Raw genomic sequence first — 23,237 nt, 5'->3', positions numbered from 1 at the left:
ATCCGGCCTCAATTACTTTGCTTTTCTGAGAGTAACGTTCCTGAAAGTAAGCAAAGGCAGGGCAGCCTGACTTTGGAAAGACCCCTGCTCTCACCAAGGTGGCTCTGCAGCCTCTAGTCTGTAGAGAAGTCACTGCAGTTTACTTCTCCTCCCAAGGAAGGGAGGAGTCAGTAGTGTTGTAGGCTTAGCCCCTCAAAGAAGCACAGTTTCCGTTGTGGAGATTTACAGATTTAGTCTTGCCCCATATGGCCTCTGGTGTTTCCTATAATGCGCCATGGTGCCAGGGAGCCACAGCACATCATGAGGCAGATGTAACTTGGGAGACGTGCAGCACAGAGGGTCCTTACTTCTACCTGGCACCAGTTCACCAGGGTTACCTCGGCTGGCTTCCATACGAGTGGCTCTCCCCTTATCCAAGTAGCATACTGGTCATGTCTGAAGCAGGTCTACAGTAGGAACAATGCTAGGTCAAAGCCGAGACACCATGAGACTTCCCATGCCAGAATTCCAGGAGGCGTACCCAAGAATCGCAGACTAGGGATAGGGTGAGGCAGATGCACTCAATGCAAAGGTTCCAACCCGGGGCACCTGAGCCCTCTTCTCAGGTGCTACCAGACCAGCCTCAAGCCTGAGGCTTTTAGAGGCTCCCTATTTCAGAAGGTGCTAAGGGGAGCGCCGACCACATGCCTGCTGTGCTCCCACAAATCTGTTCTGATGGAGTTTTCACACCTGGACAGATTTAAAGCTGCTCCTCTCAAAGTCTTGCACTGTGGCCTCTGGCTGCTACCTGTATTTTCCCTTTAACGGAAACAAAGTTTAGAGAGCCTTCTGTTAAGCAATCACATCTGAAAGTGGAGCAGCTTGCATTCCAAGACCTTGTTGTACCCAATTAGCCCTTGGAGAAGATGCACCATTACCTTCCCTTTTTTTTTTTTAACTGAAGAGAAAAAAACGAGCCGAGGGTTAGGAACTCCTCCACCACACACAAAAGCGCACCACCCTGCCACCCGCAACTTTCCCTGTGATCACACAGGCTGAGGCTGACCTGGCGGCAGCTCCAAGTGGGGACCAGAGGAAACCCCAAGAGTAGAAGTGTGTGTCACCCTGAGTACTGACAAAGCACAGCCTCAAAGGACAAACCAAAACAACAACAGCGACAAGGCAAAGACACCAAGACCCTTGGCAGGGCAAAGCACCTAGGGGTGGAGAGGGCAAAGGCACACGGTGCGCGTGGCACACTGACCGTTGGGTGATTACCTGGCAGACTCTGCGGGATATGGGTGGGCACCGCAGCGTGTGGGAGAGGCGCTGCATGGGGCGGGCTGGAGTGCAAGCCAGCCAGAAGACCTGAGAGAAAACAGGAGGGGAGAAAAGAACAAAACACACACATTGAAGACAGAAACAGAAAAGCAGCTCCAGCAGCCAAAAGCCCCCGATAACCTGCCAGGCCAGTCTGGGCACCATACCCAAAGGGGAAGTGGGGGCTTGGCACAGTTCCCGGAGATGTTCCCCACAGTCACACACCAGACTCAAACACAGGAACCAGAGTACACAACAGCAGGACCCCTGGCCACAATCTAGAGGTTCCTGAGTGACCAGAGGCAGCAAAGAAGCACTTACTGTGGCCAAGGCCATGGTGGAAGGACCCGGGGGCAGGGCCTGTGACGATGGCATCCTTGGAGACCCCTGCTTTGGCAGAGGAGTCAGCGCTGAAGGAGAGCACGTGGACAGGAATAGGGACAGGGGTTATAATTCCCAAGGAGTTCGAGCTCATGGCCCCAGACAGCTTTGGGCTGCTGGACTTGTAGGGTGAAGCCATCAAAGAGGAGCCGGCCAGCAGCACAGTCCCACTCGCTCCTTTCTAGGGAAGAAACACAGCAAGTGGTAAGAACTCCAGTCCTGTTCGTGGCTCACTCACACCAAACCTGGCAACACAAAGGATCCTCCTTGTGTGTCCACAAAGGAGGACATACACATCCATGTCAGATGGCCCTGGGAGGCACCCTCCGACCCTGCAGCCCCAAAGACAGGACCCAGGACAGTCTTTATGAACCAACATGGAATGGATTCCAGGGAACATAATTTTTTAAAAAGCAGGATATTAAATATGTCTCCTACAGAGGTTGCAGTGAGCTGTGATCGCGCTACTGCAGTCCAGCCTAGGTGACAGAGCCAGACTCTGTTTCAAAAAAAAAAAAAAGCCTCCTTTGTGAAGAGAAAAATGTAATATAGATATCCATAAATGTTTACGTATATTTATATGTGTATATATACTTATATACATACACACACATACATACATATATACCTTTATTTGTATTTATTAATCTTTTGTTTAAAAAGAGGAAAATAAACCAGAAACTAAAGAGCTTAGTTACCTTACAGAGGTGATGGGTGCAGGAAAGGAGGTGAGACCTCCAACAGACCTTTCTATGGTTTTGTCTTTGCAACCACTTCATTTATATATTAGAAAAAGAGGCTGGGCGCGGTGGCTCACACCTGTAATCCCAGCACTTTGGGAGGCCGAGGCGGGCAGATCACGAGGTCAGGAGATCGAGACCATCCTGGCTAATGTGGTGAAACTCCATCTCTACTAAAAATAGAAAAAATTAGCTGGGCGCGGTGGAGGGCGCCTGTAGTCCCAGTTACTAGGGAGGCTGAGGCAGGAGAATGGCGTGAATCTGGAAGGTGGAGCTTGCTGTGAGCCGAGATAGCGCCACTGCACTCCAGCCTGGGCAACAGAGCAAGACTTCGTCTCAAATAAAAAAAGAAAAAGAAAAAAAATATGCTCACTCCCTCTTCCCGAACCTGCTGTAATTACACACAAGCAAGATGCATTAATTACTGGACTCTGTCCTTCAAAAACCAACAGAATCACTCTTAGAAGGTCCTGCTATTCCTGGTCCATGAACACCTCCGCATGATGCAACTGACAGAAGACAGCATTTCCACCGCCCTTGTTTAGAGAGACGGAAAGGCAAGGGGTCATGGAAGGCAAGTGCTGTGGCTCATTCTGTGCCACACAGACTCAGCCTCCGAAAAGGCATGGTGCTGGCCATCCTTTAGCTCCCTCTGCCCTCCTCAGAAGCAGCTTTAGGCCATCCTGGGCTTCCTGTCACCAGAAAAGTGAATACCTGAGAATAGGGAGCCCAGTCTCCCTTCCTACGTCTGAGCCCACTGTTCCTACCTGACCTGTGGTTTTAGATCTCACTCTCCACCCGGGGCAAGGCAAGCAACCTCATCCCCAAGGCCCCTGTGAGTGGGGCAGGGCAGGCTGCTATGCCTGATACTCACTGACAAGGAGGTAGACGATGTCACACTACTAACTGCAGAGGGCTTTAGGGATGGCGACGCGGTCAGCAACTTTGCCACTCCCTGGGTCCCACCACTGGAATCTCCGTTTGGACCACCTGGAGGGGCTACCAGGGTCAACTTCTGGGAAACAGGCATTTTTTTCCCTGCTGAGCTTGGTATGGGTCGGCTGGTGGCCTGTCCCACAGAGGGAGGCTGTATGCCAGGCACCAGGCTCCCAGAAACAGAACTCTGGACTGGTGTTCCTCCCGAGGAAGAGCTGCCAGAAGAAACCCCATGTTTGGAGATAGAGCTGGCAAAGGGATTATTCTTGTAAGATGAGCCTGCAGAGCTGACTGAATGTGGCTTTGCTGGATGGCTCAGGGCAGAAGAGGATGAGGCTGGGGTCTTGTGAGAGCTGCTGCTGGAGGCTGGCAGGCCTCCTGAGGTGGCTGGTGCAGAGGGATGGAAGCCCTGGCCTTTGGCCGCTGTCTTCACTAACTGCAGGAGGGAACGATGACACTGTGGGGGAGAAGCCTTTGGGCCTTGGAGCTTATTGGCAAATGGAGATGGGGGCGTGAAGTTTTTCTGCTGCTGAGTGCCGGCATGAAAGACTTTGACCTGGGGGCCAGGCACAGGAACTGCCACTTGGGGCCCGTGAGACGTCCGTGGCAAGCTGTGGTGCTTAGCTTTGGACTGATGTACTTCTGGCAGGCCCTTATTGAGGGGAGCCTGGCAGGACAGCTCTTTGTAGCCAGAACTCTCTGGTTTTTTCTCCTGAGAGGACTGCCCCAGTGCCAGAGCCTGTTCTGCCAGAAAATTGAGGGGTGACTGCAGAGAGCTAGCTGGTGGTGGAGCAGAAGGACTGGGCTTCGCAAAGTTCCTTTTTTCTTCTGTACATAAAACACCTCCAACTTTTTCTGCAGGTGCTTTTGAGGGTGCAGGCAGTGTGAATTCAGAGTTCCCAGCTGCTCTGCTATTCAATGCAGCCAATTCCTTGGACACGGCTTCCACAGAGGAGGCTGGATTGCGGATCAAATCTTCATCCAATGAGTCCTCCAGGTTGACAGGAGGAGGGTTAGCAAGGCCGCCCGATGCCTGGGATGGGAGCTCCCTGCTCGAGGCCCCAATACTCAGGCCTCCTGTTTGGTGATCTGAGGGCAAAGCAATGGAGCCACCAATCTGTCCTGATGGGACAGAAACCTTTTTATCAGGCTTCGTAGACGATTCCTAAAGGAAAACAGAAATGTTGATGTTTAGAAAGGTCCAAAGATGCCAACATTGGCCTGTTGTGAGGATATAAACGTGTGAACTCGAGTCACAAAAAACTGGACCTTCCTGTATAATTACAAAACATGCGGTGGGATAGAGCAGGAGCTGCGCCCACCTTGACTTTAGATGCCATGACTTCATCACCCCTGGTGAGTATCTGGTTGACCAGGGCTGGGTTTACCCCAGCATGCTTCGTTGCTAAGTACAAACAAGCCACCAGGAGAAATTTTCTTCTGTTTTGAAAAGCGTTAAGACTCTCATGAAGAGATACTCTGCCTACTGGCATTCCTACTGTCTCAGCGCACTCCTAGCTGCAATCAGACCAAGGCATGGCATGAGAATTGCCTTAAAGCAGCTATTTTTCCCTTCTTGATTTTTCCCAGCACCTATTTCCTCAGACTGTGTTCAAGGAAGAGTGAGTTTTTCATGGGAACAGGAATGGGGTCTAATCCTTCACTCCTGCATCCCTGGTGCTTAACAGTGTGTCTGGGACATTGTGGGAGCTCAACAGATACTTAGGAGTAAATGATTTGCACATCTCATTCTCATGGTCTGCTTAGGGATGGCTAAGGGCACCACACTAAGAACTGGAAAAAATGTTGATAAACAGCAATTTTTACTACATTGAGAGCTTCTCCAACATCTGAGGTAATTTTCATAGTGTCTATTCTCCAGCCACTGTATTGCCCTCCATTTCTGCCTGGTGGCTCAGCAAAGTCGCCTTTTCTTTCTGCTGTGGCTCCAAGCTAAACTGCCCTTGGCCAGAGTATATTTCTTCTATACAAAGATCACAGTGTAACACCTTCACACCTGCAGGGACTATTGACTCCTCAGAGGGCTGCCAAGAAGATCCTACTTAATCCCACATGAACCCCAGGAACTGGGCCAGCTGGGTACTCTTTGTAGAACCAAAGCTAGAGGGGGGTTTAGTGGCTTGGGTCTCTGTCCTGGTATGACTTCAAGAATGTCATCCTGAGCAGCTGTCCCCAGACAAGCAAAGATCAGTGAGCTTCCACAGTCACTTGACGGTTTCCACAGCATAGGTGCAGGGAGATGGGCATAGCTGACATGCGACCCGAGCAAACTGACTCACCTTCACCTTTATTTTAGAAGGGGCCATAACTTTCTTCTTGGCCCTGTTCAAAGGAATGAGCACAGAAAAGTTTAGAGAATATCCAGAGGAGACCAAAAACAACACTTGTCCCGAGATGTGAAAATACCAAGACACTCACAGGATTGAAGTCAGGTGCCCATGGCCTCGTCTGCTCTCCTTAAACAGAGTTCTGAAAGACACAGAACACCAGGCATCTGTACACGCCCCAGAAAGCTGGGACTCTGCTTCCAGAACTTTGCTAGTGTCCCTAGTCCTCAGTGGCTATCCCTCATTAAATGTCAACTGGCCAGGTGCAGTGGCTCACACCTGTAATCCCAACACTTTTGGAGGCCAAGGCGGGTGGATCACCTGAGGTCAGGAGTTCGAGACCAGCCTGGCCAACACGGTGAAACCCCGTCTCTACTAAAAACACTAAAATTAGCCAGGCATGGTGACGCACGCCTGTAATCCCAGCTACTCGGGAGGCTGAGGCAGGAGATTCGCTCAAACCAGGGAGGCGGAGGTTGCAGGGAGCCGAGATCGTGCCATCGCACTCCAGTCTGGGCAAGAGAGCGAGACTTTGTCCCCGCCCCCCCCCCCCACCACCCCCACCATACACACACACACACACACACAAAAAAGGTCAATGGACTGGGGAGCCAAATTCCTGGTGAGAGGATCTGAATGGGACACACTGGCTGCCCAAAGGCTGAGTCTGGCCTTTACCAAGAAAATGTATGGCTCTGCCTCAAACCTCTCGTGGTGATGCTTCCCTAAAGGGCACAGCACATTCCTTATTGCTTAGTCCCTCCATTCCAGGAATAAAATGTGGAGTGACCCAGTGTATCTTTGTCCAGAGAAAACTCAACAAAAACGTTCTTCATATGAGTCCAGCCTATATAGAGAGGACAGCAATTTCCAAGGTTCCAAGATCTATCCGCACAACAGATGATTCGGGTCCAATCAAGAAAATCACTCCAGCTAACTTTCTCTGTCCCATGTATGACAGAAATACTTCATTCGCAGGAAGTGACTTCGTACAAGGTAGCCTCTCAGACGGAAGCCTGGCACTTAGTTCCAATAAGGAGTCAGCCCTGCTACCTGCAAATGAGACTTCTTCAGGAACATCAGGAAAGACCCAAGATGAACCCATCTCTCAAATGCTCATAGCAGCCTGTATGTTAAAACAGGAAATGTGGCCGGGTGCGGTGGCTCACACCTGTAATCCCAGCACTTAGGGAGGCCAAGGTGGGCAGATCACAAGGTCAGGAGATTGAGACCATCCTGGCTAACACGGTGAAACCCCATCTCTACTAAAAATACAAAAAATTAGCCGGGCTTGGTGGCAGGCACCTGTAGTCCCAGCTACTCGGGAGGTTGAGGCAGGAGAATGGCATGAACCTGGGAGGTGGAGCTTGCAGTGAGCTGAGATCATACCAGTACACTCCAGCCCAGGCGACAGAGCGAAACTCCACCTCAAAAAAAAAAAAAAAAAAGGAAAGTGCATACTGAGATGGGAGGCCAAACCTCAACTGAAGTAGGACAAAAAATGACAAAAACAAAACCCTGCAGGCAACTTCCCTTCCTCCAGGGAAGATCCAGAAGACCCTTTCCCAGCTACCTGCATGTCTCCCAGTTACTCAGGTGAGATCAGAGTTGAGGCAGCTAGACAGTGACTCCCTGTGGGCAAGGACCCTGTTGGCCTGGCACAAAAGCAGTGTTCAAACATGTCTTGACTGCACAGATGCCCATCTCAGCACACGGCCCTCACCTGGCCTGCATCCAGCCTTTGGGCCAGAGGGGCTTGACTTCCGCATCCAGAAAGCCCTTCACACAGTCCTCCCAAGCCTGGGCTTTGTTGTTCCTCTCCAGGTCGTGGCTCTCCAGTTTGATCTTCACCACCTGGCACAGTAGCTCCCTGAGAAGGAGGCAGAAATCAGAAACTCCGAACTACTTCAGATGCTTCTTCAAGGTTCCAATCATGTGCTCTCAGCAGCCCTGATGAAAGTAAATGAGCCTAACCTTTGTCAGCAATAGGGGACGTGCTCAGACACTGCCCCACCAACCCTCCAAAGAGGCCAAGTCCCAGTGTGGGCACACCTGATCTCATCATTCCACTGGAACTTCTTCCGAGGTCCCATTATCCTCCTGCCCCCTTTTTCTTCATCTTCTTCCTCATCCGAACAAATCCGGTCCCTCTGCTCCTTGTCTTTCTCCTCTTCCAGCATCCTACGGGGTGAATAGAATTACATGGGGCCCCAAGGTGCTCCTGCCCACCGCCTCTCCCCTCACCCTCTGCACAACTGGGACTTCACAGAGAAGGAGAAAAGGCCAAAGAAGAGCCAAGAGGCTCCTTGGGAAACGGCAGTTCACACCGGGAAACAGGAGGGGAAGAGGCAAGACGGGAGGGCCGCGCCTGCAAGCACCAGGACAAACTTACTTGGCAACCTTTGCCTGCGTGTGTGCCTGGCATTCGTCCTGGTACTTTGCCATCTGCTCTGGCATCGCCCTGCCAATGGCTTCCTTGAGCTTCTGGAGAGGCTCCTTCAGACGGCCCCCCTGCGAAGAGCGGGAAAAAATTCAAGGCAGGTTTACACATCGCTTTTATGCTCAGGACGCATGACAGGGTGATCACAAGGAGGCAGTGGGGCAGCAGACGCATCATTGCTTAAGACTCAGTCACCCCTCCGCCAGGCCCCCAAAGCCAAAGGGATTCACTCTAGAGTCACCCACCTGTTCATAGAGGTGAAGTTTCCGAGCACGCTTGAGCAGGGCATCCTTGCTGCAGGGCAGGAATGACGCAAGATAGGCATACACCCCAGAGCGCACCTGACTGCTCAGCTCCCGAGTCTGCGCCTCTATGCTGAAGAACAGAACACAGTCACCACCGACTGTAGCTCGCTGCAACTCCTGTCTTCATCAGCTCACCATACGTGGAGAGGAAAGCTAGGGGCCAAAGGCAGGTCAGACCCTGTCTTGTTGGTCACACAATGTAACTGAATGCCCAAGGAAATACATCCTCAGCAATCAACAAACAAGAACCACTCCCAAGCCGGATGAACATGGCTAGGTAATGTGGGCCAAGGCTCTTAGGTCACAATACCAGGAAAACAGAGCCCAGGAGAACAAGCTCTGAAGCACTAAATTTCATAGAGAAAACATAAAAGCTTTCAAAGTGGAAAATCATGAGTTACTTGGGGTTGAAAGGAAACACTTCCCAGCAGCACTTCTTTTTTTTCCCCCAGTCCCCAGTTTTATTAACCATTATGAGGTCAGGGAAAGCCTCACCCCTCCAGTTTCTCCATCTATATAAGCAAAAAAATATTTCTCTTCAATGCCTTGAGCTGTCCATATTTGGCATGCTCAAGCAGGTTCCTTGTTGACACAACCCTATCGTCCGCACCAATGCTCAGGTGCTCTCTGCAGCTCACACTTCCTGACCCAAGGGGCCAATCCAGGTCCTGGCCAGGCGAGGCCATTTGGTAGAACACCCACATTTTGACAACTGTTCTTACATACACAAACTCCTCAGCTGTTGAGCAACAAGCTTCCCCTGCCACAAACTGCAACCAGGAGAAAAGCGGCAACACTGCAGGCCAGGCCACAAGGATTCACTTTTCCCAGTCTGGATTTACAAATGTTTGCTCTTCTGCTTTTTAACCTGATTCACACAGCGTGGTGTCTCAGAGGCTCGGGTGTGTGGGAACAGCATTAGGGATGATGCACGTGGCACTAGGAACAGGAGTGCCAGCGAGGGGAGCAGCCAGGGACACCAAGCAACACCCAAGGCAGAGCAGGCCCGAGGCCACCAGGCTGTCTCTCATTCTTCAGGATTCTCAAGAGACAGGCAAGCAACCCCTTCTATGTCTCCTCGTCTCATACCTGCCAAGAAATCCTCTTCTAACAGGCCATGATTATCATATGCTATTAATGCCTGCTGCCTAAGATCAGGGAGGTCTATCGCTTCTAGAGACAAGTATTTGGTGTCCCTGTTGTGTTTTGATTTTTAAAAGAAAAACAACAATGAAACCATGTTAATCCAATTCTTCTTTTATCTCCTTGGTGGTCCCCTTTATGCAGTTCAATTGTACTCCCATTCTCCCCTGGCTGGCTTGCCGCAAGCTCAGTAATAGCAGAGACACACAGACACACAGACACACAGACAGACACACAGACACACAGACACACAGACAGACACACAGACACACAGACACACAGACACACAGACGGACGATACTCACTCTAATAGGATTCCATTAATATCCTGGGTGAAGAACTTCTGTCGGCTCTCCCCCTCAGCAGCTCTGGCAGCCTGGTGCACAGCAGATAGTAACAGCTGTTAGTGCACTTTCCCCACATGTCCCTCACGCTCACCCACAGGCACAGGAGTCATCGCTCCATAAAGAGCACCTGTCAATACAATCACACCGCCACCTTTCCAACCCCACCCTAGTCCCGGGTTAAGTTCGCCTGCGATCAATATTCTCTTTTCAAATGCTGCTGCAGCATCTGTGGGCTGCCAGCTCTTCCCAGGACTTAAAACAGTCACAGAAAAAAAAATCACAGAGTCAAAGCCATCACCATGCACTTGGCCAGAGGCCAATAAGGCCAACTAACCCCTGCGCCCATACACCATCAACTACACCGTTAGTTGGGATTTCCATGTATCTACAGTACAAAAATATTCAAGAACTTCAACCAGCCTATAGGATTTAAAGGCCTTTTTATCTACAAAAATAATAATAATGTGTAGCTCTAGCACTTAAGGACATTAAAACTCTTTGACAATTCCTAATCTACTTATGGTATACCACGAGCTCTCTATTAGCCAGACCATGTGAATAACTAACCCACCATATTACCTATTAACATCAGATTATAGGAGTTTCAGTACAGTCTTAGTTTGCTTTCCAAAGAACACAGTTAACACACACCCTGGATGGCAAGCTCAGAGACCCCTGAAGCAACCATGGCAGGCAGCCACGACACAGCGGGAACACAAAAAAGCAGACCCTGTGGAAGTCTGCATCAGGGGTTCTTAAACTTGGTTGCATATTGGAATTCTCTGGGCAGCCTGGAGCAACTCAGGCCACTCAAATCACACTCTCTGGAAAGGAGATTCAGGAATGCGCACTCTCTTAAAAGTGGCCCAAGTACTCTTTCAAAGCAACCCTGGGAACACTGATGTGCAAAGAGGGCTGGGAACCACTCCTCTCAACCCAAGAGCCGCTGGTCTGAAGGCTTTGGGTGAAATAAAATTTCTGAAATCAGACATGATATACAGTAACGACAGCAAACAAGGGTGATAAGGTGACTATCTAGAATGAAGGGATCAACCCCTCTGAAACTGCAGACACTGCTAACCCCTCACCATCATCTCCCCCACTCACCTTCCTCTCACTGCAACCTCTGGGGCCCCTTCCAACCACTCTAACTGCTCCATCTGACTCTTCCACCAGCTCCTTTCCATAGGCGGACCCCAGGATTCTCACTAGAACCCACTTCTCCCAATAACTTCTTTCCCCCTCAGGGCTTCAAAATAACACAGACAATTGTACACTCAAATCTAAACTAAGCCCTAAACCCTCTCACCTAAGCTCTGGACCAGAATTTCCAGTTATCTCTGAGAAACTTCCAATTACAGTCAACACCTGGTATAGGCAGGGGATTGGTTACAAGACCCCCGCATATACCAAAATCCAAGTGCACAGTCAGCCCTGAGGAACCTGCCGATACAAAAGTTAGCCCTCTATACACAGATTTAGCATTCCTCAAATCAACCCACGTTTGGTTAGAAAACGTCTGCGTGTAAGTGGACCCACGCAGTTCAACCCTGTGTTGTTCAAGGGTCAACTGCACTTCTGTGGATGGATGACCCTCTGGTTTGCAAACTCAACTTACACCAGACCCACTGGCTTCTGCTCTTCCGCCTGTGTTCCCCACTTCTAATAACTGCACTCCAACCTTAAGACTGCCACTCCCTTCTTCAGAACCCTTCAGCAGCTCTTTCCAAGCCTAGAATCAAACCCAAACTCCTTCACATGGCATTTGGGGTCCTCCACGATGTGGCCCAGCCATCCACCAACTCGCCCATCTTCAGCTCTGCTCCCTGCCTTCTCTTAGGGCATCTTCCCCAGGAGGCCGGCCAAGCCTGTTGCCTCCAGTCTGCTTCCTATATGCCCCCCAAGAGCCTCTCTTTTACCCCTCAAGTCGGGCTATCTGGCCGTCCAGACATCACAAAGCTTACTTCATTCTGCTCTGTACTACAGTCCACTGTCTGCATATCTATCGGGTCCATTTATGTAACGAGCTCATGGAACCTTGGCCTGGCGCGGTGGCTCACACCTGTAATCCTAACACATTGGGAGGCCAAGGTGGGCGGAACATGCGAGCTCAGGAGTTTCAGATCAGCTTGGGCAACATGATGAGACCCTGTCTCTACTAAAAATACAAAAACAAGCTGGGCATGGTGGTGCATGCCTGTGGTCCCAACTGCTCTGGAGGCTGAGGTGGGAGGATCACTTGAGCCCTGAGCGTGGAGGTTGCAGTGAGGCAAGACTGTGCCACTGCACTCCAGCCTGGGTGACGGAGCAAGACCCTGTCTTAAAAAATAATAATAAAATACAGAACTGAGTCTTATTCATCAATATATTTCCTATGGCTGCCTGTCACATAATATTTACTAAATGTTGACTGAGTGAATGAATCAACAAATGAAGATACTACGGTAAAACAGCACACCAGAGGAAGAAAAGCTTAACACCAAACAACCAAACTAAGCTGGAAGAAAATATGCAAAACTCAAGCTTCTACAGATTCCTTGGCTAGGGGAAAGCCCAGAGGGGTGAAATCCACAGACGAATAATGAAAAAAAGGGCATGACTTTTCACCCAGCCATGTGCCAATTTCTTACACTCTTGGAAACATTCAGAATTCTACCTCGGCACTTGGAAGGTACTAGAATTATATTAGTCTGAGAAAAAATAAAACAACTTTTTTTGCTTAAGCTTACACTGCTATTTATAAGATACAGAGGCACCCTTACATTAATTCAAACTAATTAACATGTATTTCATATGCCACACTTTCAGACCCATCAACAGCTTAAACTTCCAGTCAAATTTTATCTTATTAATTTTTTTATTTTATTTTAGTTTTTGAGACGGAGTCTTGTTCTGTCGCCCAGGCTGGAGTGCAATGGCGTGATCTCAGCTCACTGCAACCTCCACCTCCCGGGTTCAAGTGATTCTCCCGCCTCAGCCTCCTGAGTAGCTGGGATTACAGGCACCCATCACCACGTTCGGCAAATTTTTTGTATTTTTAGTAGAGATGGGGTTTCACCATGTTGGCCAGGCTGGTCTCAAACATCTGACCCCAAGTGATCCGTCCACCTCAGCGGCCCAAAGTGCTGGGATTACAGGCGTGAGCCACCATGCCCAGCATCTTATTTTATTGAGATGGTCTCACTCTGTCACCCGTTCTGGAGTGCAGTGACGTGATCATAGCTCATACAGCCTTGACCTCCCAGGCTCAAACAATCCTCCCGCCTCAGCTTCCCAAGCAGCTGGGACTACAGCTGCACGCAACCACGCCTGGCTAATTTTTAGATTTTTTTTTCTCACTCTGTTACCCAGGCTGGTCTGGAACTCCTGGGCTCAGGTGATCCTCCCACCTCGGCCTCCCAAAGTACTGCGATTATAGGCATGAGCCACCGCACCCTGCCAAATTTTCTGTTTAGATAGCCACTGGTACAATATTTCAGAAGCTTTCTATGTAATCTTTACGCAATCTTTAAAAATATTTTAAATAATATTATGTAATTTTAGAAAGTATTTTTCTGAAACCTTTTGAATTGCATAGACAATATCTCTGAGGGTCTGGCTTTATACTGAAGAGTCGACCGCGGCATTTTAAAGTAAATCTAATTAAAAGAGCAATTGGATATATATATCTGATAGTCTTCCAAAAATAAATGGAGTACCTCACCTTTAAAAAGAGACACTCTTACCCCAGAAGTTGTGTGAATTAATCAATTCTAAGTTAACTAGGAAACGAAGTTAAACATCCCAATCATGCTGATTTATAAGAGTTCCAACAGCCTTTTAATGAGCTGTTTTATTTATTCCAAGAAAACTCACTTGTAGCCTTTTAGCTTCCAGCTCAAAATCTTATATACTGTATCTGTTTTTGCTGAGTAGGAGAAAATCTGGCATAATTTTTTTTAAAAAGATCAAACAAGTTGTTTAGGTTTTTTTTTCCCCCTACCTTATTCTCTTTGGACGCATCTCTCCCTGCACTTCTTGTGATGAGGGTTCTAATTCTACAGCAGGGCAGAGCAGAATGGGTGACATGGGGTCTCTTTAATTCCTGCTCTTAGTATTGTCTCTATGTTATGCTTGACTAAAGAGAACCAAAATAGATCTGGGTTATTTGTACAGCCCGAGGCTGAGTAGCCGTCAAACTACCTCAAGACAATAACCCAAAAGAGCATCAAACCTGAGCTTTGTCAGCACCTGTACCTGCCAACAACCAAGACAAAAGACACCATCAACGCATATTAAGAGAGGGCAGGGTAAGGCCATCAAATCACTGGATTCCCTGGGGCCTAAACAAACGTACAATACAAATCAGTAACAAGAAACAGGCTAATGTGAGAATGTAGTGAACGTGGCAGAGGCATCACCAAGGTTCCCTCTCAGAGGACCTCTTTAACATACACAAGTTTTCAAAGACACTTTTTAAAGTTTCGAGTACCATATTTAGTTAGAAGATATATCTAATTTCGTTTCCCAGAAAGAAAGTGTTTTTTCCCCTAAGGGATCAATACACATGGGATGAGAGTCTGCTATGTATTGTGGCAGAATACAAAACAGGAACACAGGCCAGGCGCAGTGGCTCACGCCTGTAATCCCAGCTACTCGGGAGGCTGAGGCACGAGAAATCACTTGAACCCAGAAGGCGGAGGTGGATGTTGCAGTGAGCTGAGAATGCACCACTGTACTCCAGCCTGGGTGATGGAGTCAGACTCTGTCTCAAAAAAAAAAAAAGAAAAAAAACAAAACAAAAAAACAGCAACAACAACAACAAACCAGGATCACAGATTCCTCCCACAAAGAAATTATCCTCCCAAAGAGGTGCAGCCTAGCTCCCTAATCCTTGGATCTGGGCAGCTCTTGTGATTTGCTCTGACCAAAAGTGTGGTGGAAGTCATGTGATACACATAGCCTCTAAGGCTAGCTCTCAAGGGCCCTGCGGCTTCCAGCTTTCCCCTCTTGAGATGTTGCCCTGAGACCACCAAGCCCTGAAGAAGGCAAGATGAAAGGCCAGGAAAGAAAAGCCCTGCCAGCACCTGGCCAACTTGCCAGCTGAATGCAGCCATGAGTGTGGGCCCAGAGTCAGGAGAAACGAACTGCTATGATAAGGCAAATTTTGGGGGGTGTTTTGCAGACAGTGATAGAAACTGATTTGTGTGTCACCTAGGGCCAAGATGTAAAGTCTACCCAATCTTATAATAAAGGGAAAAGGGGGGAAAATTAGGGGTATAAAAAATAAAGTGAGAAACACGTAACACTGCTAATGTCCCAGTTACATACATCAGGTTTACTTTAAATTTTAAAAATGCGATGTCCATTTCAAGATCTAGGATGGACCCCTTATTAAGGATCCAAATATCAAATATCCACATGTGGCTTTTGGAATCATAAGCAATTTGTGTATACCAGTGCATTCTTTCCCTGGGAAGACTATCTTTCCCAGCAGATTCTCAGTGGGGTCAGGGGTCCCGAGCAGTTACACACACATGCAGGGACTCCAAGTGCCCCAAGTGCGGGGCCCTGGTCAGAACAGCGCACCTGAGGACCCTTCGGAGTAGCATTAAGCATCTTTCTAAAATAAGCCACCTTTTTAATGCAACCATGAAAAGTCATGAGGGCTGTATAATATTATGTAAAAAGGCAGAAAACAGTTATTCACAACTATAATTACAGCTGCATAAAAACATATACACAGAGGCTAGAAAAGAATATCCAACTAGAAATTGCTTTTATATTGGCCGGATGGATAATTTCCATACACCTTCCACCCCATTTTTCAAAGGTTCTTAATGCTGTTATAGGAGAAGGGCAATGTGAAGACTCGAATATCAACTTCACACTTGAATACTGTATTTTCCAACCAGAATATCAGCCTCTCCTGGTCACCAGCTCCCCACCGGGACCCAGGCCCACCTTGACTATGGGATCCTGAACCCTGTGTTTGTTATGCCCAAGAGCTAACTGACACTTGGCAATCACTGAGGAGGGGCAGCTTGCCTAACAAGGTGTTTACTCAGCTCCGCTTTCTTGCGCCACAGCCCAACACTGTTTCTGGTTATGTCATTTTGTTGCCACTAAATCTGTCCCCATCTTTCCCAAGAAAGTGAAACAGTAAGTTTTCACACTAGAACACAACCTATGGCACGAGTGGGGACACAGCCAAGAATTTGGTTTTGACTTTTCTCTAACAACCAGCTATCGTCACATAGACCTTAAATGATTTAACGAGACTTTCAGAAGCTATGAAACAATTAGATTACGAACCAGAGGATTAAAAAGAGTAAGGGGTAATGTTTGTTTAACATGAATTCTGAGAGCAAATATAGGACAGCAGGCTCAAAAACACCAAGTTCAGATTCAGCTACTTTCACCTCAATGTCATACTTAGAGATACTCCAAACCCCAACATGGTACAATTCACTTAAATCGTTACACTCAAATACAATACTTGAATTTCCAATGCTGAACACAAGCTGACAAAGATGAGATAGAGCTTTGAATAGATACTTTATTTGCTTTGTATACGGTGTTCAAATATTTTTTGGAAGTGAGAAAATCATTTTAGCAGTGGCTGACAATTTACCCTGCCCTAAAACACAAAGGATATTATATGTAACAATGCTTCTGAAATACTGTAAGAATCACTGATTTAAAACCTACAGCTGTAGATTATGAGTGCCACTAGAGCTGCATCATAAGTCCTGATACTTAAGGTAAAATGTTATTTAAACTTAAAGGTAAATGATATTACAACCAATGATCCATGCCTAGTTTACAGTTAGAAATATGTTACTTGAACAGACAATTCTCAGTGCTTAGGGATCAATTCCCAATCACTGGAGTAAAACAGCAAGAGCTGCTAGATCCTAAAGGTGGTAATGGTGGTTGGTTTGTTTTTTAACGGAATCTTGCTCTGTGGCCCAGGCTAGAGTGCACCGGCGCAATCTCCACTCACCACAACCTCCGCCTCCTGGGTTCAAGCGATTCTGCTGCCTCAGCCTCCCAAGTAGCCGGGATTACAGGGCACGCCACCATGCCCAGCTAATTTTTTTATTTTTAGTGGAAACAGGGTTTCACTATGTTGGCCAGGCTGGTCTCAAACTCCTGACCTCAGGTGATCCGCCCGCCTCAGCCTCCCAAAGTGCTGGGATTACAGGCGTGAGCCACTGCACCCTGCCAATGGTGGGTTTTAATGGGGCATGGACAGCATTTAAAATTAAGCTGCTTTTCATTCATCACATTTGAGGCATTCCTGTAATCACTACCTAACACTGGATACACAATACAAGGGAGCGACTGAAACCTAGTGGCAACGAAGCATATACTCTATGTGTAACTTACATGTTTGCAAACTTTTGTGAATTTGCAAAACCTTCATAAGAATTCTAAGATTAATCTCTGCCTCAGCTGCCTGCTGCCAACATCATCCGTCTATCACATGAAGGAAAAGATGCCGTGTGGAAAACAAACTGACAGAAAACAGAGAGAACAATCTGACAGAAAACAGAAAGAAAACAATCTTCCCAGAAAAAAGCAAATTTTCCAGAAATGAAGAAACCAAGAAAGGCCTAAAATGATGCCTGACAGGCAAGGCTTACACTGTTTTCTCCCTCAGGATGAGAAGAGGGTTTGGAAAAAGCTGACACCTTAACTGCCAATTCACTAAGGGTTTCTCTGGGAGAGCTTCACGCAGTGCAGAACCAACAGCAATCTGCCCAAACTGCTTCCAGGAAAGCCCAGCCACACTGTGTCACCATACCTGAGCCAGCTCCTTAACGCGCTTCTCCAGGGGTGCCGGCAGGCCTTCGGGGAGAGAAGAGGGCTGCCTGAATTCCTGGTCCAATCCCACCCCAAGGGAATCACTTCCATCATCCATATCACGGAAGGGGCTTCCTTCTGGAGACTCACTGAGCAGATGCTCCAAGTCCAAATCCGTCAGCGAGTCCATGGCAGTGGCCGCCTGGAGCAAGTCGTTGTCAGAAGTAGAGCCAAAGAGTGAGAGCAAGGGGTCAGAGGCACCCTCCAGTTCCCGCAGGCCCTGAGCTTCCGCTGACGGGACCGCAACAGGCTTATGCTCCTCCTCCCTTTTTTTCTGAGCCTCTTTCTCTTTCTGAAATTTCTTTAGCATCTCTTTAACGCTTAAAGCCCCAGAATATTTCTTCTTCTTCTTCTCCTTACTGGCATTGAGGGCTGTGAAGCTGCAAGCAAGAGGGAAACTGGTCACTCAGACTATAGGACACCTCCAAAGGGAACTCCAGAGGCCTTCACCCCTGCTCCCAGGGCCATGGTCTCCAGGAGAACCTGTCACAGTCCACCCTGTCATTCCTCCTCCCTCCTCTTGGCATATGGAGCTCGTTCTTGCTGAGACCAAAGCTTGAGAGTTAATACAGGTTAGCAACACAGTGTCACATATGCTAAATTTCCGACGGGTTTTTAGAAACCACTGCCAGGCTGAAATAAAAGGTTGCAAAAAAGGGTGGGGAGAGCAAGAAAAGTATTTAGAGGGAGAAAGCAGGAGCAGCAGAGAACAGCAGCAACTTGAAGAGCAGCTGGGGTGAGACCAAGTGAGGAGAAGGAAGCATGACCATAGACAACAAGGGAAAACAGCGGAGACAGGAGAACTGGGGCAGAGAGGAGCACCCCAGAGAACGAGAAACATCAGCAGTCACACAGTGACAAGAATAGCTGCCAACACTGACAGTGGAACTATCTGACACACAGAGAGGTGAGCGTCTATGCCCAGAATGGCACTGCGGGAAGCGTGCGGGAGGACAGGAAGGCCAGGCCCTGCTGCCTCTTCCGAAGCTGTGGGGAGGAGGTGAGTCAGCTCCCAGTCGTCCTGCCCTAACAGTTCAGGCTTTATCCTAGCAAAGAAGCTGCTGCCTCTCACCCGGCTTTGGAAAACTTGGACTTTTTCGATTTCTTCTCCTTGTCATAAGTGTCATCTTTTTTCTTCTTCTTTATCTTCTCACCACCTTCCTTCAACTTCCGCTTCTGAGAATTAAAGACAAGGCACAGTTACACGGCTCCCTAACTCAGGGAGCAAGTGCACTACACGGCACTGGCCTTGCTCCGCCCGGGGCACATCCTGAGACCTGTCTCATTTCCTTCATGAACAAAAGCTCTCAGATCAGTCCCTGGACCACAAACCCACAGCATTCCCACCGACGGTATCTCCTGGAAACACCCAGGGCTGAGACAAGTGACCATTCTGGAGCCTGAAACCTTTCTAGTTTGAAAGTTACAAGTGGGCCCTACCTCTCATTTTAAACACATAGGCAGTGGTACACAGGTTTTTAAACACACTGATCCTAAAGCTGACTGGTTTTCAGTAGGATGGCAGCCCTGGGAACTGAAGTCCTCTACATGTCCACAGAAGAGGGTCAGCAAGGGTGGTACACATTCCCTCATTCCACACCCTTCCCACCCTGAGGCCAGCTCCAGAAACGACCCCTGCTGAGCCTGCTGGGATGTCATGTGACGTGGACATAATGACCAAGTGCTGAACAGAGCCCCCATGGGCACGTGTCCTCATCAGGGCACACGTGTAAGAGGTGAGCCATCGACCTGGCACGGCTCTGCCTTTCCACCATCCTCCTGAGCCGGCCAAGCGCCACGTATTCTGGCAAGTCACCTACCGATCTGATAGGGTCACGTCAAAAAGCATTTCTGAAATCCAAAAGCAAACACATTCTAACCTTTGGAGATTTTTTCTTCTTTTCTTTAATGAAGTCATCTTCAGACTCTGATGCTTGTCTAAACTGCAAGGTTCCCGAGTTAATGTAAAATCCTCCATATTTCGTAGTCAAAGAAGCAGGAACAAGCTCATCATACTGAAGAGGGGAAACAAACTGTCAGCTCCAAGTTCTGCTTCTGCAGTCCGAAGGTGCAAAGTGGGTCTCGAAAGAGATGTGACTGTGTTCCTCTGCCACTTCCAAGAGCATGCTAAAACATCCTCTGGTCAATCATGAATGTCTGAGCTACAAGGTGTTTTGGACAGATCTGGTCATCATTTTCTGAAGAGGGAACTAAGACCCAGATCAAGAATGTCATTTCGTCTCTCATCAGCGCTGCTACTGCCTCATGCTGGGAAGAGGGCACGCCCGCTCTGACCCCACCCCCAGCTTCCTGGTCAGTATCAGGAGGAGCTACGGTACAGTGGGTCTGACACGGCATTTTCAGTAACTACTTACCGCCTCAGAGTTATCGATGAAGGAATCGGATTCATCATAACCATACCCCATATCGATCAAGTCCTGTATTCGGTCTTTTCTACGTTTCTTTCCACCCTAAAATGTGAAAGCAATAGATTACACGCTTTTTGATAAACACACAGAATTAACTGTGGCCTTGAACTTCATCAGCTATGACTCAAAGAGGTAATGCACTAACTAGAACAGTCACTCTCTCACATACACACAAACCCCAAAACCTCCTTTCCTGAAAACCTTTTAACACAGAACACATTTGTATCTGTATAAAATGTCCTAGGACAGAAAAATGAACTAAATGGCTTCTTATGCTTTGTACCAAAATAGTTCTTCTAAGGCGACCACAGGCCCTTCTCGGTTATTTGTCCAGTTAGCTCTTCACACTAGCTCTGCCATGCCCCTTTTCTGTACCTTAATGCGTTAGGTTTAATAACTGCTTCTATTCTCTCCATGCTTAATGCTTACTTCCAGATCAGTGTTTATTACATGGTAATCCACTAAAGGAATACAGTAATGTGTGGAAACTTCTCCCACCCAATGAGGTTGTTTTGTTACTCAAGAGAGAAATCTTACGTATTTTTCTTCAAATTTCCGGGCAAGGGCCTCTACTTTATGCCTTTCCTTTTCTTCGTCATTGAAAGGATCTGACAGATCTTTCTTCTGTAAAGAGATCGTTCCACAAAAAATAAGTCAGAAAATATTCCCATGTTCTTATTCATAGACACTTCACTGATTACTGAATACCTATATAAAAACAATGTTTTCCAGAAAAGGGCAAGGTAGAAAATATGCTACCATCTCATCAATGTTTATCTTAATTAAGAAAGTAAAATTTCCCTTAATGTAGGTTAATAAAACTTGATTGAATGCCTACAATCATCCACCACAGCATGAGGGGCTGCACGACTCAAAGACAGCAAAGGGCCTTTAGAAGGAGATGCTCAGTCGCTACACGACCACGTTCAATAAAGTGGACTTCCTTCGTAACTCTAAAATTTTCTTCAGGCATTTAAAAACATTCTAAGAAAGAATCCATTAACTTCCAAAATAGTCAATGGCTCAAAAACATGAAAATCCCACTGAATGTGGTGCAAGTTCTTGAGAGCCGTTCTGCCATACTGTTTAGAAAGGTCTGAATTTGCACTTCTCTCAGTGCAACCAAAGTTAAACTCAGGCTTCCAAGGCTTATTTCCATTTTATAAGCTCATTCTTTTCTCATCAAGCAAATTTTCCACAGATAAGCCTTAAGCTTTGTGAGCAAGGAATCTAAAAAAAAAAAAATTTTTTTTTTTTTTTTTTTGAGATAAGAGTCTCACTCTGTCACTCAGGCTGCAGTGCAGTAGCACAATCATGACTCACTGTAGCCTCAACCTCCCCAGGCTCGGGTGATCCTCCTGCCTCAGCCTCCTGAATAGATGGGACTACAGGCATGCAACACTATGCCTAGCTAATTTTTTTTTAAAGTTTTTTGTACAGATAGGGTTTCATCATGTTGCCCAGGCTGGTCTCAAGCTCCTGGGCTCAAATGATCTGCCCATCTCAGCCTCCCAAAGTGCTGGGATTACAGGTGAGAGCCACCACACCCAGCCAGGAGCCAGGAATCCTAATTTTAATAAGACTCCTGTACTTAGTATGTTTAAGACTTCAAGGTAGACACAAAACACTAAAGATTGTATGCCTGTTTCAAACAAACTTTCTTATCTCACCCTCCCATCTCTGCCTACTGAAATACCACCTGCAAAGGATCAGTTAAATGATTTGTGGTGTACACATACAATGGGATATTATACAGCATACATCTAATGATCATACCACAAATGGGGAGTCTTTCAAACATGCTTATCTGGATCTTCTAATTTTTCTACCATGATCGCATAGAACTTGAGTGGTTATGTAACTGTAAGAAATCCCACCAACCTTGAGCAGCACTGGATTCTACGTATATTACTGAACGCCTTGCCAACAGCAGTCTTCCCATAACTACCATTTCCTGACTGTATGACGGAAGGCCCAGCTCTGTGCGAACACTAATCAGGATATAAGCTCTCTTCTTTCTAAGACCTCCAGGGCCTGTGTCGCACCAGACTTAAACAATGACCATATTGTAGTTTCTGTTACCTGCGGTGGTACCATTCTCTCAAAACATCTATAGGATGTTTGTTTTGAGGCTGGTACAGTGTTTTCTCTACCGTTCTATAGTCCTCTGAGTCTAGCACAGTGCCTTCACACTATTAAGAACTATACACTAAAAGAACTGCTGCACAAATGTGTCCGATTTTATTGTACTTTTAACACTGCAGAGTAGACCCACGACGATTTAGGAGTTCTGAACCCAAAGTCCAGGACTGAATCCTCTGAATTGGATCCAAAATTCTGTGTGTATCCTCCATGCATTTTTCTGCAATGGAGAAGGGCATTTGTAGTCCCCAAAAAGGTGAAATCAGAGCACTGGGGTTCTAATTTCAGTTGACCTACTGATTTGGTTTGAACCCACGAATAAACACATTAACCAACCCCTGCTACTGTCTCTTCCTCTAAAGGAAGAAGATACCATTTTCCTGAAACAGGAATTATAAAGGGATTTGAAATTACTTTTTCTCATCCTGCCCAGTGGTGCTCATCCAACAGGCTGACCCTTGGTACAGACTCATTGGCCTCCATTCTGGCAATCAGGCAATCAGATCTCAATCAAGGAAACACTTTTTCTTTTTTGGTTTGGTGTTTTTTGGTGGGGGGAGATGGAGTCTCGCCATCACCCAGGCTGGAGTACAGTGGCACGATCTCAGCTCACTGCAATCTCTGCCTCCTGGGTTCAAGCAATTATCCTGCCTCAGCCTACCAAGTAGCTGGGATTACATGCATGCACTACCACACCCGGCTAATTTTTGTATTTTCAGTAGAGATGGGTTTTTGCCATGTTGGCCAGGCTGGTCTCAAACTCCTGACCTCAAGTGATCTGCCTGCCTCGGCCACCCAAAGTGCTGGGATCACAGGCATGAGTCACTGCGCCAGGCCTTCCAGCCTTTTTTTTTTTTTTTGACACACGGTCTTGCTTTC

The 23,237-nt window shown here is 47.4% G+C and overlaps 1 protein-coding gene across 3 annotated transcripts in view; it reads right to left on the bottom strand.

The window, feature by feature from the left end:
* The window catches only part of UBN1 (ubinuclein 1), a 34,341-nt gene that overhangs the window by 3,618 nt on the left and 7,486 nt on the right, over positions 1-23,237 (bottom strand). For 2 of the 3 annotated variants that reach the window (XM_024233899.3, XM_024233901.3), the window contains exons 3-17: positions 20,754-20,840; positions 20,163-20,258; positions 19,668-19,802; positions 18,860-18,963; positions 17,729-18,167; positions 9,898-9,968; positions 8,390-8,519; positions 8,097-8,215; positions 7,757-7,885; positions 7,428-7,574; positions 5,796-5,846; positions 5,657-5,699; positions 3,295-4,521; positions 1,621-1,861; positions 1,258-1,347 (exon numbers count right to left, since the gene is read on the bottom strand). In XM_024233899.3, the coding sequence (XP_024089667.1) occupies positions 1,258-1,347; positions 1,621-1,861; positions 3,295-4,521; positions 5,657-5,699; positions 5,796-5,846; positions 7,428-7,574; positions 7,757-7,885; positions 8,097-8,215; positions 8,390-8,519; positions 9,898-9,968; positions 17,729-18,167; positions 18,860-18,963; positions 19,668-19,802; positions 20,163-20,258; positions 20,754-20,840 (3,109 nt within the window). The remainder of the gene's footprint in view (positions 1-1,257; positions 1,348-1,620; positions 1,862-3,294; positions 4,522-5,656; positions 5,700-5,795; positions 5,847-7,427; positions 7,575-7,756; positions 7,886-8,096; positions 8,216-8,389; positions 8,520-9,897; positions 9,969-17,728; positions 18,168-18,859; positions 18,964-19,667; positions 19,803-20,162; positions 20,259-20,753; positions 20,841-23,237) is intronic. The other variant, XM_024233900.3, reaches the window with a different exon arrangement.

This window comes from Pongo abelii, chromosome 18 (genome assembly GCF_028885655.2).
Source record: "Pongo abelii isolate AG06213 chromosome 18, NHGRI_mPonAbe1-v2.0_pri, whole genome shotgun sequence".
Lineage (NCBI taxonomy): Eukaryota > Metazoa > Chordata > Mammalia > Primates > Hominidae > Pongo > Pongo abelii.
Note: the sequence above shows the minus strand (reverse complement) of the source record. Positions and strands in the feature narration are given on the sequence as shown.